This window comes from Trachymyrmex septentrionalis, unplaced genomic scaffold, assembly GCF_001594115.1.
Source record: "Trachymyrmex septentrionalis isolate Tsep2-gDNA-1 unplaced genomic scaffold, Tsep1.0 scaffold172, whole genome shotgun sequence".
NCBI classification, from domain to species: domain Eukaryota; kingdom Metazoa; phylum Arthropoda; class Insecta; order Hymenoptera; family Formicidae; genus Trachymyrmex; species Trachymyrmex septentrionalis.
In genome coordinates, this window is record NW_017304887.1 from 828640 (window position 1) to 845119 (window position 16480).

Sequence of the window (16480 nt, forward strand, 5' to 3'; positions counted from 1 at the left end):
GTATAGCGAAATGTACACACGACGATATATAGTGCGACCCATAGAAAATACATCTCTTGTTGGCAAACGTAGAAGGAGAGAGCTTTTCGCGCTCGACATCGTACGAAAAGATCAAGTATTAATTCTACGATCCATCGAATCATCCCCATCTCATAGCGGCGATGCAGACATTTTGTTGCAAAAATTCTTGTGTTTGCAATATTTGGAACTTACGTGTAGAATCAGATATGTATATACATATATAAATTCACACAAGAAATATTTAAGCATTAAGATTCCAGCTTTAATCAAATATGGGAATTTAATTAGATTTATTCTAATCGGTCTATAAATTCGTATCATATTGGAATTTATAGTTTCAATTACGTTAATCACCATCCATTTGAACAAATTAAGGTACTGATCCATCTCAATCATTCCAATATCGTTTATTTGGTATTATATTCTTTTCACTCGGCTAGATGTTTTTATAATTGGTAATTGCGCACAAATATATTTGCGTGTGAAACAACATAGGAAAGAAAAATGGATGGAAAGAAAAATGTGGATGAATCTTCGTTGAAATTGGAAAACTGTAATTGATAAGATATTCACAGTCAATGAACACCGTAAATTTACATTTAAATATGACAGCAGTGTGTATCTTCTTCTTTTTGCATCGCTTCCTGTTAGTCGTGTTTCTGTACGCGCAAAATGTTGTTACACTGGATCTATGACTCTTTCATGGTGAGATTTAAGACAAGCCGTTATCGAGTCGCGAGCGTGTCCGCGAGGAAACTGCTGCAGGAATAATCGAAATTCAAATCATTCCTTTCTTTGACTCTCTCCCGTTTGCCTCGTTTTATTTCCGGCGGCCTTTACTCGTGGCTTGAACTCGCGAATGGAAATCGTCCGCTCGCGTCAAACAAAGAGCGAAACGCGGAAACGACGGAAGAGAGAAAGCGGAAAGCGCGGGAGTTATGTGCATTGTCGTCAATGGGACGAAACAAAGGCCAGGCGCGCAAAAACGGAAATAAAAAGGGGAAAAAAAGAAAAATCCGTCACACACCGCAACGCGCGGCAGAACGTAACGACGTGACGTGGCGCGCTCTCGAAACGACTCGAAAGTGGCGCGAATCGAGCTTGTCGCGATATTAATTCGCGAGTATTCGGAGCAATCGCGCTGTTGTTTGCATTCTGAACTCTGTGCCGCGATGTTTCTAGTTATTGCCGGCAGAGAAAATGAAAGATGCAGCTGTGGCGAATGTAGATCGCAGAGAAACCTGACAAAGAAATGCTATATCAACTGTTATTTGTGTTGCACTGCGTTTGACATATAATAAACGCTTCAGAAATTTGTAAAGATTTAAGAAAAGTAAAAGTAAATAGAATAATAAAATTAGGTCTCTTTTATGTAATTTTTGCATAAAAGAAAAAAATTAATTATAAATGTAACGCGAATATTTATAAATTATTTTTAGATTCCGAAATGATGGTGCATGCCTTTTTTATTAAATCTTTTTTATTAAAATAATAAATATAAAGTTATTGATTATGGATAAAATGAATGTTACTAATTTATGTGTTAATTCATGTTTAGATAACTTTCAAATTATTTTTGATAATTACTTAGAGACTAGATGTCTAATATAAGGAAAAACAAGCCGTAGATGTTATTTAGTAAATAGAAATGTTTCTCGATACTCAACGTATATTATCTCGAATGTTTAAACTATTCGGAAAGGTTTATCTCTAGAAAGGTTAAACTATCCTGCGCGATAAAAAAAGGATGTAAAAAGCAAGGAAGATTCAAGTGCAAAGAATCGGAAAGGAGGTCGCGATCGTGCAGAAACGCGAACGGTTAGCAGAAACGCACTGGCACGGTGGCGGGTTGAGGTTCCACAATAACCCCCCTCGTGTTCATCTCCCTCTTGCAGCCCCTCCTATCCCCTTACGCCCATAGTAACGGTAACCGACGATTTATTGCGTGGCGCAACGAGCGCGCACGGTAACACGTTACGGTAATGACTGTGAAATACGACGGTGCGCCTCTGCCATCCTCTTCCCACCCCCGCTTCACGAACAACCCTTCCGCTTCGCCGCAGCTGCCCGCCCACCCTTCCTCAGGCTCTCCGATGAAAGGACTGAGTTTCGATTTGCGTGTATGTACGCGAATCGCGAGCGCGTAAAACTCTCCCCTTTTTTTCCTTATCCTCTTTTTTTTTTTCTTTTCGCCCTCGCTCCTTAATCGAATATGAATAAGGGATATATCGAGTGTGGAAGAGCGTTTTCGGAACGTTAATAAATATATATATAATAAAATGAATAACATGATAATTAATGACATAAACTAACAGTAATAATAAAACTGGGTTAGTATTTCCATAAGTATTTTCATAATTATTATTTAACATTATTGTTGTTTGAAATTAAAATCTTCTAAAATAGTTGTCAATAGAATATCATATTTTAAAAGCATCTATTATATTTCCCCCAAAATAAATTAATATTTTAATAATACTCGTTGAATAATAATGTAATGATCAAAAACAATATACGATCGATCAATACATAATATTATATTTAAAATAAACTTTATAATTAAACATTATTATTATGTATTTAAATTATCTAAAACAAAATTTTAAATATTTCATTATGTCTGCAATAATGCATATCAAAAGCAAAAGAATGAGATTCTTTTAACATTCTGAATGTTAAATTCCTGTTTTCTTTTGTTTATACTTTTCGTCCACTCTATAAGTCATTTATTTGTGATCACAATCCGGTGACGTAAAATTAAAAGAAAGAATAACAAAAAAATCTGAAAGAACAATTGTATTAGAAGAATGTTGATGCCAATTGCACAATAAGTGAATAACAAAATATTCTTATCAACAATGTATGCGTCAGTTTTATGCGATGGAGCTTTCTTCCTTCTCCTCGATATTCTACTATTCGAATAACTTAACTGATTTACCGACCAGATTCGGGATAACCCCGAATCGGTCTTTATACAGAATAGATCCTCGCACGAATCGATCCGTCGAGAAAAAAAAAAACGGCGGACAGAAAGAAAGTCCGATATATTTGTGAAGTCTGTGCACGCCGGCAAGCAGCCGAAAAGAAAAGAAGTGTCCCTTTCGAGTGCCTCTGAAGTCTGAAAAATCGACTGATGTCCAATGAGGCGATAGGAACTACCCTCCCCCCCCCTTTCTTTAGGCAAGGAAGAGAAGAAGCTCGTTATTACGTTTGCATTCTAAGAGGAAATCGTCGTCGTTCTTATCGTCGTCGTCGTTACGCTGTCTACTCAAGCGGCGTTATCCCGGGAAAAATATGGAGACATTGCAGCTTGTTATTTTCTCGTAAGAAAGACGATCACACGGGCTAAAAGGATTCAGTCCTTTACTATCGTTCCGCGAATGGACCGAGGAAATCTAGCCAACTGGGGCAGTTATTAGCGCGTATCACAAGAGCGACAGGTCGGTACATTTACCCCTCGTTATCTCCCTCACTCCGTGTTTCCTCCTTTCTTTTATTTTTTCCCAGATGACTCTCGCATCATTTGAGAATTAAGCGCTTTTCTCCCTCTTAACGTCACCCCTACTGGGGCTTAGTCGAAACCCACACAGTATTTTCAGTTATATTTTTTTCTTAGGGAATTATTCTACACTTCATAGAATAGATAAAAAAAAGGTAGTCCCAAAATCCCCGATACTATCACCATCATCCCGTTAAGTCATTATTAGGAAGTTTTTGCAATACCGTTTATCCAGAACGCTCAGGTTATATTCTTCTTAACAACTAATTAAGAAAATGATAACATGACTTTAGCGTTTGCCGTATCTGAATTCACGTTATTACGCAAAAACCCCCTATTTTCTTTTCTCGTTGATCTCTTAAGTTATTGTTTTGCGATTACCCACTCACGCCTGTTTTCATTGATTTAACAATTAAACATATTATTAAAAAATGTTAAGTATAAAGTGTGCCACGCTTTATAATAAACTGATATATCATCGGACAAACTGCGAGAGCGGTGCTCCTCATTCATTCAATTTCTTCGCTACGTTGAGAGAGAAAGAAATATTCTGCATTTATTGTTTATCGAAATTGTTCACTGCATTGAGAAAATTTTAGCAGTGACTATGTAAACATTGATAGAATTGTTGACAAAAAGAAGAAATTTTTTAATTGTAAAATTTGAAAAACTAATTGTTATACATTACATATTCTCAAATACTGGAAAATTTGTATAAAATCAATCAATTAACTTTTGCATTTATTGATAATATTTCATGTAAATTTTCTTTGATTGATTAACTTGTGAATGAAAGCGTATTCGTTGATTTAAACGTAATTGAAACTCACTGATTTTACGTCAATATTTAACAAATAGACCACGTCGCTCTACTGAAACTTGCACTGTAACTAATACAGCGAATTTGCTGTATAATGTTATGCTGACGCACTAAACATCTCATCCATCTTGAATCGGAAAACATGAATCGAAGGGGCAGACGAGAGGATCGGATTTGTGACAATTTGCTGGTAATTTTGGTATTATCACATTCGGAATTCAGTTATCATCATTACAACAATGTCACATAATATCATGTACATGCATATAAGCATCGTTTAGCGTTGATACACTATTCATTCATGCAACATATCCCTCTGATGTATTCATATTTAAATACAATATATATTTCAAGTGTATATTTTCCGTAAAACATAAGTTGTAATAGCTAAATTTGAAAAGCATTAAAATAAAAACGTTTTAAATTAAATAAGGACAAAGGATTCTTAATGCTCGAAACAATCAAAATTATTAGAAAGAGCGTGTAAGAGTCAAATATCAAATTTAATTAAATCCAACATATAAAATATAAAAACATTTCGTTTTTACATTAACTAACATAAACTAAGTCGTCAAAGAGAGTTTATAAAAATTAATATAAAAAAAGATAATTTTCTCTTTAATTTTCGTAAAGTTAAGAAATTTGATATCTCATATGACTGACATAACATAATAGGAAATAATGATTTTGTAAGAATGATGCAATTTTGCATAGAAACATCTTTCGTACGCTTGCCCCTTCATTCGTAAGTTATCGAGAAAGATTTGTCTTTATTTGCCAATATACGAAATACATGAAACGGTTTCACAAATGCAGTTTGCATCGTGAAACGATCTCGTTTGGCGCTTTCGGGACATGAAGGTGAATGTCTAGCGATGATCGTTAAATCACGGTCGCCGTTTGACTTCTCTTGAAGCAGCGGAATATTTGCCGTTCGGGAACACACACACACACACACACACACACACACACACACACACACACACACACAGACACACACACAGACAGACACACACATATTCGAGCTTAAGATCTTCCCTGAAGTTCCCCACAAATGTATACGTCGCCGCCCCTTACCTAGAAATATCTTTCTTAACCCACGTTCCTACCTCACATAGAAGACCGCCCCGTTTCCATATTTGCGAAGAGGGTGGCTTAACCGACAAATGTTTTTCGGACATTGGAAATACATTGAGGGAGTAAGAGTGAGGAACGGGGGTGACGAAGAATTCTTTATGGCGATCAATCATCGCGGATGATATCCACTTTTCCTTCTACCACCATGCCTCGTGAACTGTACGCAATAAGAAATACAAACTAGGAGATCGGGAACGAGCGAAGAGGATGGAAAGGTAGCCGCGGGGGTGATCCCGAAATGTTATTCAAATGCGTTAAGTAGAGGGTGTCGAGGAAAATTGGAAACGATTCTGGAAGTATCGAGCACATCCCTGGAGGAAAGCGAGGATCGGATCGAAAAAGGAAATAGTAGGAGAAACAGGGGGAGGACAGGCTTTTTGAGGGATGGGCCAACGTCCGAAAAACATTATACATTATTTATGAATTCTCTTCCCACCCATATATTGTTCTAAAAGTCGATGTACGTAGATCTGAATTTCTCAAGACAATAGGAACCGCATTTCCATTTTTAAGCATTTTCTGAAGCAAATCTGAAGCGTTATTGTTGGATGACACTATCCTCAATTAATTTCGCTAATTAATTTCGATCGCGACGGGGCACCGATCGCAGTTTGTCCGACGTTAACGACGTGACGCGTCATTACTGCTTTACATGCTTGACATGAGGAGCAGCAAGCCACGTGGAAGGGTTAAAATTACGTGGGATAGAAGGGTGCACAGTTTCGATTACAATTGCTTTCCGCGAAATAAAATGTGCGGACATTTATCAGGCGAAAAATAACGAAAGCAAGCAAACGCAAGCACACGAGTGATAAATAATACATGTTAAGAAAAGTGAGGAAATGTTTTAAAAGCGTTATATAAGTTTTACATAATAGTTTATATTAAAAGAGCAGATAAATCGCGCAATAAAGGAGACCTAAAGGAGATTAAAATTGATATCTCTCTCTATGTAGAAAGCTTTGAAAGAGGAGAATGATAATAATAATTTTACTTAATAATAAATCCATTGAAAATCAACTTAAGATACAATTGTTGATGAAACTGAGGTTTTTGCAAAAGAAATAATTCTTTTGTATAAATAATATTTTTTATCGCTAACTTGAAAGAAATAGAAAATAGAATATGTTTTTGAAGATATCGATGAAAACGTCATGGCTTTTTTTTACAAGGTTTTATGCTAGTTTTCATTTTATCTTTTAGAACGTTATGGTTTTTTATATGGTTTTATCTGGTTTTCATTTTATATGGTTTTCATTTTAACTATTCGGTTTGGCTGCGTAGTGAAGTTTCAATATTATTAAACTCATATTTATATATATATATTACATTCAATACATTTAAACTGCTGCCTTGTTTCAAATTTTATATAATCAATCAAAATCAAATAAAATTTACGACGTAAAATAGCAAATAAATATCAGTAAAAATACAGATAATAATTTAATATTGTTAAAAGGAAAGTTTACAGAGACAAATCGGAACAGAGATAAGAGATCGGATAAGAGATTGATAATTTACGGGAGGGGGGGGGATTACAAACTAATGATTTACTATCCTTTAATTCTGTCCATCGAGCTTTAGGATAGGCAATCGTCATATTGAATTGCGATAGAAAAGAAATGCATTTCCCTCAAACGTAATTAAATGCGATCTGTGATTTTATTTCGCAAATACATTATGAAGAAGACTCGACTTTGAAAGGTTCGCCCATGAACTATCCACTTCGGTTTCAACAAATCGATGTCGAAAGATGGACGTGCTCATTTCATGTATGTAGATACTCTATTAGTCGCTGCAGTCAGTGTATGTCAATAGCAGAATGCGTGTATGTTGTGTACGTGGGCGTCCGTGTGTGTGTGTATGTGTGTGTGTGTGTATTTACATGTGTTGTATGTGTATATATTAAAGTGGACCGCGATGCGGTCCCTCGCGTATCATTGTCAATCGATACGTACTTGTTACCCTTGCCAGATATCAACAATGACATTTTACCCCGCTCCACACATTTTATATCGCGATCGATTTCACGAACCGTTGACCGCGCCAAACAGCTTTGTACAGTTTGAACTCAATTTTAGTGACATCATCGATTTTCAAAATATTGATGTGTATTTACAAAATATATATAATATTGGTTTTACTGTACGCTCTCCCTACACAATTTTGGCTAATAAACGCTGTAAAAGTAAAAGTATTCCTCTGATAACTTTTATCGGCTATTTCAATATTTAGTGGTATTTACTGATGAATTCGGACATTGATTGGATATTTGCTTTTATTGAGATTGCTATTGGGATATATTCGTTATTGAAAGGAATGATTGATTTCACATATAGTGGCTTACCAAAGTATCCAAACGGTAATACGCCTATATTAAATCGAATAAAATCGTTCGAATACTTTCACGAGGCATTTTGCACCCGGCGTAATCTATGCACATTTTTTCCCCCCTCTATTTTACCTTTACATATTCTCATTCATATATACATATCAATATTTTGAGATTTTGAATTCTTTAAAAATGATACCCACAGCACAAGGGAGAATCAATAGTGCACCGTAGCTATAACAGCTCAATAAATTCCGAATCCACGGATAGCACAACACACTTTTTCGCAAACACTCGATGATTTATTGTCTACCGCAGAACGAGAAAGAGAATAGATTATTTATATCCTTTGGAATCTATTGTTTCTTTAAAAAATATTATTTTAAAATATATAGTAGAATAGTAATGTATTGTATTGTATAATAAAATAATCGTGATAAAATCTGTCGAATATTCTGTTAATTAATACAAAGATAAATATAGAAATATAAAGAGAATATTAAACGAGATGTTATTAATATTGAGACTAACAAATCTTTCCTTGATACCCTTAAACCTTAAAACGATGTGGTATAACTTTGATATAGTAATTATTTATCAATTTGTACGATTCTCATCGCTGACTGCCGCTTGATAGTGTTCTCGTTATAAAAAAATACGCGAAACCAACAGTGCGACAGATATCGAATAAGCACACTCCAATAATGTACAAACTTTTTCAGTTTCAAAGAGAAGCGAGTCGATATCGCAGCCGAGCCAGCCGTCGTGTCGGCCAAGCTGACACTCTCTTTGCTAGATATTAATAATTTATCTCCGAATATCCTGTAACTAGGCGAAGTTTCTCATGGCTCAACATTTTCAACCCCGTTTTCTCTTCGTCTATTCCATCGTGGCTCTCTCTCTCTCTCTCTCTCTCTCTCTCGCTATCGAGAGCTGCAAAAACTTTGTAAAATCAGAACTAATTCTCCCGGTTTTAAAGAGAAATCATGCTTTGAAGAATCTCTCGTCATCCATTCCTGTTATTTTTCTTGCAAATAGCAACGCGTGTTCGGCGGAACCTGCTTGCGTTCCGGGCGTCGGCGTCGCGTCATCGCATCGTCCAGTTCGAGAATTCGTGATCCCGGAACGGAGAGTCGCTTTGTCCCTCGCGAAAGTTTAGTGTACGTCTCTGCGGAGGATCGTCAGCTAGAAATCCTCAAGTATCGCACGCGTGTCTTTGCTTTCAAACCGCCCGAATCACTCTCGGGAAACATGGGGGCTATCTCTCACTTTGTTGATTTTCGCGTCGCAACACGCTCTCTCGCCGCGATGGGATCGGATGGACCAAGCGACAGCAAGTCAGTTAGCGTATAGCGATGGGTTAGAGTGCGCGCACAGCTTCGTTATCGGTATCGTTAATCAGTGAGTTAGTTCACAGAGGCATGGCGTTGTAGAGGTCCAGATTGGGATGGTAAAATAGCGGTGTCGGAGTGGGCGGGTTATGATGGGGCGCGGGCTGCGCCTGTATGAGGTTCAAGTTCAAGTTCAGGGGCGCGATGTGGGCCGCATTGTGGTGGTTAAGGTGGTTAAGGCTAAGGTGGTTACCTGTCGGGTAGGGTAATCCGAAACTAGGGTACCCAGAATAGCCGCGGCCCGCCGCGTATGCCGCGTACGCTGCCGCTGGGAAACCTGCGAACACAACGAAAATTTCCGTTACACTCCTCGTTACAGCTCACTAGTCCTCTTAGCATTTGGGACAACGTAATCGTTCGCGATAATTTTTGTAAACGCTGATAAGCATAAGAAAATTCTTAGTTTTTTCGCACTTCTTGTAACATTATTTCTTGTAACTAAATATTTTTCAACGTGAAAACGTATAATTTTATTTTTGGTACCGTGATACAGATGTAGATTAAGATTGTTTTTTATTTTTCCATGTCCTCGAGATTTAAACCATTTAAGTTTCAGTATTATCTTTATAAAAGATATTTATAAAGATAAAAATTTATTTTTTTGCAAAAAAGCAAAAATCAGTAATGAAAAGTCTCATGTCAAAATATCTATTATTATATTCAATTCAATTTGACAAACAAAAGTTTAAAAGACTTATCTTATTTTTATAGGAAAACTTATAAAGTTATTAAAGAACTAAAACTATTAAAAAACTTTCTTAATATTTTGCAAATTATATATATAGTTCACAAATATATTCATTAAATTATCGATAAGAATTCCTTGAAAATATCGAAAATTTATTTACTCGGTTAATTAGAAAACTAGCTTAAAACAGCAGTAAAACTTGGCAGGACTAAATTAGCAAAAATTAAATTGAACCTATCGGATTATAGATTATACTGTTAATGAGACAATTTTATACTGTGTGCCATTTCGAAAAAAAACGTGGTGTTGCTAGTTTAATATTAAGAGGATCATAAAATCGTCTGTATCATCGACTAAATCATATAATTTTTGTATAACAATTACTTTTTTTCTTCTCTGATTTGAACATCCTTTTCCAGGATTAAAGTATACGTATTAATACGTACCTGTAAGATGGAGTCTATCAGCATAGGCTGAGAATGGCAAAAACATTTTGAAATTGAGATCATCTTTACCATTTCTAAGTTCTTTCCAATATGGCGTTCCAGAACTGTCACGTCGTGACAACATTTACTTCATATAAAATCCGTACAATCTGTACTTACGAAATAATAGTCCATAGACTAGTAATTTGTATGAAGAAACAGCGTGAAGTTCTTAAAATTGGACTTATACGTCTAATTAAAACATAATTGTTATACAAAAATTTATATGTATGTGTGGCATGCATGAGTGAGATATTGATGTAGTGATGTGTCAATGATACGTAAATCGTTTGTGTGTAAGTGCTATTTACTATGATTAATTTTCAAGATTTCCTTAAGTTGGCAGGACCAATTCAAAATAAAGAAAAAGAAAAAAATTATATCAGAAATCAATTGGATTGGATTTCTACTAATCCTGTATTACTAAGAACAATTTTCTATTATGTGTTATTTCTAAGAAAACAGTGACATTGCTAGCTTAATACATAAGCCGGCAGAACTATAACAAAATAAAACAAGGGCAAATGAACAAAACTGAATTTGTACTAATTTGTACTAAAAATTTGTACTGAAAGTAAGTTAAAATTTTATATTTTTTTTCTTCGTAAAATGACTTTATTAGTATATACTTACAATCTATACATTATCCCAGCAATAAAACCTAATCAGTAATACTATTCTTTGAGCCGTCTCCAATTTGGTTCAAGTGGTATTTTTTATTTAGTATTTGGAATGTAGAATTACGTAGAAAAGGAATTATGTGCTGAGGGAATCATTGAAAGTTCTGGTGAATCGTTATTTTTCAGTGAAAATCGAAAAATCTGTATATTCTTATGTTATATAAGCCATAAATTGAGTGAATACTAGCAATTTTGGTCTTTTCTCGCCCTACTTGTGACAGAGAAAAATTTCATTTTTTATTGAATACAAAATATTTTTTATATAAATTTTATACCAAATAATTGATAAATAAAACAGACGATATTTTATTATTTTTTAAATCAAATTTTATTTTATTTTATTTTATTTTTAAACCAAATTTAAATTCTTCGTTTTTGACATATACATTTCGAGAGAACATGAGAAAGGTAATATGATTGAAGAAAGTGTACAATCACTGTGAGAAAGTAATTATATAAGGATTTACAGATTTTCCAATTTTCACTGAAAAATAACGATTCACCATAACATTGAATGATTCCCTCAGCACATAATTCCTTTTCTACGTGATTTTACATTCCAAATACTAAATAAAAGACGCTACATGATCGAAATTGGAGGCGGCCCAAAGAATAGTGTTACTATTAAGTGAAGCTGACACTCAAATTTAAGAAAAAAAATAGTTTAATGTAAATTAAATTAAGTTAGATTCGTAACTGTTTGTATTACTTTCTTTTGTATTTATATCTTAAGGAGTTTAAAAATATAAAAGGTTGAAAAAATGCTAGCACTCCACTTTGAGATATTTTAAATTCACAAGTGGATTTGAAATTTTTGTGATATTTCAGATTGAAACTAGTACAAACGATTCCAAAACAGCACATGCTTGTAGATTTAAAATATCTTCGGAAATGGCGCAGCCAGCTCTCAATCTATTTTTGAAATATCGGTACAATCATCCCCTTAAGGGGGATCGAAATCGATTGTGATACAATTGGATATAAATGGTTACAAAGAAGCATCCGCTTGCGGATTTAAAATAACTTCAAAAACAACAAAGTTAGCTCTCACTTCTATATTAAAATTTTGGTACAATCATTCTCTTAAGGAATGTGTGTGAAACCGATTATAGTACAATCGATTACAAATAATTACGAGACAACGCCCGTTTACGATTTAAAATATTTCAAAATGTTTTAGCATTTCTTCAACTCTTTATATTTTTGAATTCCTTAAGATACAAACAAAAAGGAAAATGATACAAATAATAACTATATAACTTAAAATCAAATAACAAATTTTGAAAAACATTTTTTTATAATAATTTAATTTAATGCGCATTAAAACATTTTTTTTTTCTTAAATTTAAGTGCCAGATTCACTTAGGTTTCGTTACTAAAATTACTAATATATAAATTGTAAATTAATACTAATAAAGTCATATCAAGGAGAAAAAAGATGTAAAATATTAACTCTCTCTTACTTTCAATGGCACCAATTAATACAAATTCAGTTTTGTTCATTTTTTTATGATTATTTTTTTATGGTTCTATCAGCTTATATTAAGTTAGCAGTACCATTGTTTTCTTGAAAATGACACAATATAAAATTGTTCTTGATAGTACAAATTAATATAAGTCCAATTCTATTGATTTCTGATTTTCTGTAATTTTTCTCTTTTCCTTTTATTTCAAATTGATGCTGCCAACATAATGTTAAGCTAGCAGCGTCACATTTTTTTTTCGAATTTGCACGCAGTATAAAATTGTCATTAATAGTATAATTTAGTATAAATAATACTAAATATTCTGATAGATTCGATTTGATTTTGCTGATTTGGTCCTGTCACTGTATAAAGCTAGATAATCTTATTAAGTTATATCCGTCAAAATTATTGCCATATCTATATTCTGCTAATTAGATTAAATTTCCATTAATATAAAAGCTAATGAGAGGTTAATAGTTACCCCGCTAAATTCTAATATTTACACACGATTCACGTCAGTCAACTCAAAGATATGCTATAGGTAAAATGTGTTGAAGCAAATAGGTGAAATGGACAATTATGTATCAAGGCTGTGAAGCCGTATAGTATCATTATTTCTTTAGTTATGTCTATAATAGGGATCGTCGGAGCAGGTATCGAGTTCTTTACTAGTCAGTGCATATTTCACATACTCACCATCAGGTAATGCTCCCAGAGACCACATAAAATCTATAAGGAAAAACAAACTCGATTAAAATGTAGTTTCGACATAGACTAATATATATTTCTGAATATTTGTTTATTTATTTTCATCAATTCTTTTTTCCTTTCGATTTTTTTCCCCTTTATTTATATTGCATGTTCGTTAGTGCAACGATTTCAAGTCTCCATCAAAATTTCTGCAACTACATACGAAGAAAGATATTGATCGCTCGAAAAACTTACAAAATAAGCTACGTGTCAGAAATAAAGTTTCCAAATGTCAATTATTTCCGCGAAGTTTTATATGTCGCAAGACCAATATTTTTCTTCGAGCAGGCGAAGGTAGGCGTAAACATTTAAGAATATGTACACGGAGATAAGTTAAGTATGAAGCGAAGCGTTGCAGAAATTCGTCGGGATTTAAGTGTAACGGATGACTAGGTCCAAACGATAAAAGAGAACGTAAAAAAAGAAAGAAAAGATAAGAAATAGGGTTAAAAGCTTTCTAGGTTAAATAGAGAGAATTATGAGAAAATTAGTGAAAGAGAGAAAGAGAGTGAGAGAGAGAGAGAGAGAGAGAGAGAGAGAGAGAGAGAGAGAGGGAGGGAAAGAGAGAAAGAATGAGAGAAATAGAATGATAGAGAGATCAAGGCATTCATGAAATTTCATAATTCGATACTAATCCAAAAGACCACACAACTAAGATTCTCACTATGTATATATGTATATCGCATCGACTATATAGCGCATTTTCTAAACTGTGTGACAAGGTACTAGGTAACTACGCGCGGCCGAGGTGTTTCCAATTCTACGACAAAATAAACCCTCCTATGAACTATGGTTATTGTAGCCGTCAAAGGTATTGGTTAATTATTTACCGTTAAGTAATATTTGCTAGGCTCTCTATATAGCTTATTAGATATCGACTAAGGGTCGGTAATATGCCACCACCTGAATGTCTTCCGCAAATGATAAATTTGCAGAATGATTGAATACGCACATTAATAACGTGCTATACTTTTATTTTTCTATTTCATGTCGTGTGTACGTGTGCGTGGCATAGCACCGGCACCACTACTCACATTTATATTGACGATACAATATTGAAAAAAACACTGACCACAATAATACTACACTACTAGACTCACTATGCTAGTATCCATATCGACGTTGCTCTCACAATATTACGCAGATGGAAAAAAGTATAAGAGCGTTTATTCTAGCCATTAAAATACACTGATACATATTAATAGTATTAGTAATTTCGTACCTAAAGTCTCTCTACCGGGCTGGTTTTGATTACGTCAAGCGCTCAATGGTATTTTACTATCATTTTGCACTCTTTTTCTCTGTCTTAATGGCTTTCTAAACTCTTCCGAGCTACAATAAGATTGCATGTACGTCGAGCACTATCTCGCATTTATCTCAATAGAATCATTTGCAGCATTGTATAGATATATATGTATATATATCTTTGTCACACTTCATCGAAATACGTGAATAGATCTCGACGATACTATATTAATAATTCTTGCGCGAATTACGCGCGTGCTTTTCTATATAGCATCTACGTATACACCCTTAACTTTCTCAGATGCAACATATCGATCTCACGTAGAGCAGACGTTTACGTACGACGTATTAATATTAACAGTCTCTCGCAGTTCCGAGGAGCGCATAAAGCCTGTCTCAGCTCGAGTTTACGATCGAGTTGCCGGTCGATTAACGTTTACGTCACATCGATGGCTTCGGCAACGTGGAATTCATTGAGCTACTCTCACTAGAATTTTATGTTTCCCCTTTGATGTGCATGTCCCGTCTTGGACAAGGAGAAACATTCGCGAGGCCGTGTATCAGGAATGCATTCCGTCGAATCGTTCTGCGCCCCCGTTATAAATTATGTAAGACATCAGCGGATACTCTATATTCCCGTAAAACTCAAAATCAACTGGCCCAGCCAAGTGTCACAAAGACCAACCAATAAAATCGCACCATCAAAGTCTGGTCTACTTACGAAACTGACAGTGTTGCGCCTCTCTGGCTAAGTACGTACTTTCTAGGACACACGTCTCACGCATTATTATCAAGGTAAATGATGCTATGCGGCTTAAGAAGAGTTAAGTACTATGTAACGAGTAATATATGAGTGGGATATACGGGAGCTGAGGTATTAGGTATAGATAGGTATACGCACGATATATATTTAGTATATATCCTATATATATATATATAGAGAGAGAGAGAGGTATAATATTACGTGTAACGTAATATAAATGTAACTATGTAACGTAGCTCGTTAAGTAATAGGTACAATATAATAGGTCTCTTTGAAGCCGCTGGTAATGCGTATTCTTCGCGGAAGACGTTTGAGCACCGCGCTTTATCTCGCTTCTCTCGCGAATTATTTTGCGGAAGGAAACATGAGTGGAAATGTTACGACGGAGGCCAAATGCCTTCCCTGCGAACAATTCTTCGTCGACGAACGGACGCGAGTGCGCGATCTTCCGCGAAGATGAGCGCCTAAAGTATAATCTAAGCTAACGATATCATAGTGACTTCCCAAAAGCTATAGTCCACTAGTAGTCTCAACGATAGGAACGTGTACATAGTATATTAATTCGTTTAAAACTGATTCGCTCTAACTAATCGAACCTAGAACGCCTAGTCTCAATAATGTCTAAGGTCTGATAACAACACAAATGTTTACCTAATTACCTAGATATGTAGAGATAGATAGATATATAGGTTCCGATATGTATATCTGTTTGATCTATTACAAAAAAACTATAAGGTGTAATGCGGCTCTCACAAAATATATCGATATTAATATCAAATGCTATGGCGTTACCAAATAGGTAAGATACAAAACAATAACGTATATATCGTCTGGCGTAATCTATAATGGATCGTTAGGTACATATTAATATGGAGTGCCCGAAAACCACTAATACATGTATTATTTATATTTTTTTACAACTTTATTGTGAGGCTGCCGTTTGTCATACGATGTAATATTACTGTAATATTTTAAATTCCAATGTAAAACGATAATTCAGCCCCGAATAATAATTTTCTACTCATACTTAAAACTTACATGTTTTTATCAATTTATATTTTTAGAATCTCTTTCTTTCTCAAAATTATTCAAGCTTTTCTCTCTGATTTGATTTCTTAATGTTAATGAGTCATTACCGTTAGTTTTGGGACACCCCATATAAGAATAGAATATAAATATATTATACGTATATATATATATATA

At 34.6% G+C, this 16480-nt stretch overlaps 1 protein-coding gene across 4 annotated transcripts in view; it reads right to left on the reverse strand.

Annotated features, from left to right (window-relative positions):
* The window catches only part of LOC108746488 (RNA-binding protein Musashi homolog Rbp6), a 448396-nt gene that overhangs the window by 27774 nt on the left and 404142 nt on the right, over positions 1-16480 (reverse strand). For all 4 annotated transcript variants that reach the window (XM_018483298.1, XM_018483297.1, XM_018483300.1 and 1 more), the window contains 2 exons: positions 13216-13248; positions 9394-9477 (listed from right to left, as the gene is read on the reverse strand). In XM_018483298.1, the coding sequence (XP_018338800.1) occupies positions 9394-9477; positions 13216-13248 (117 nt within the window). The remainder of the gene's footprint in view (positions 1-9393; positions 9478-13215; positions 13249-16480) is intronic.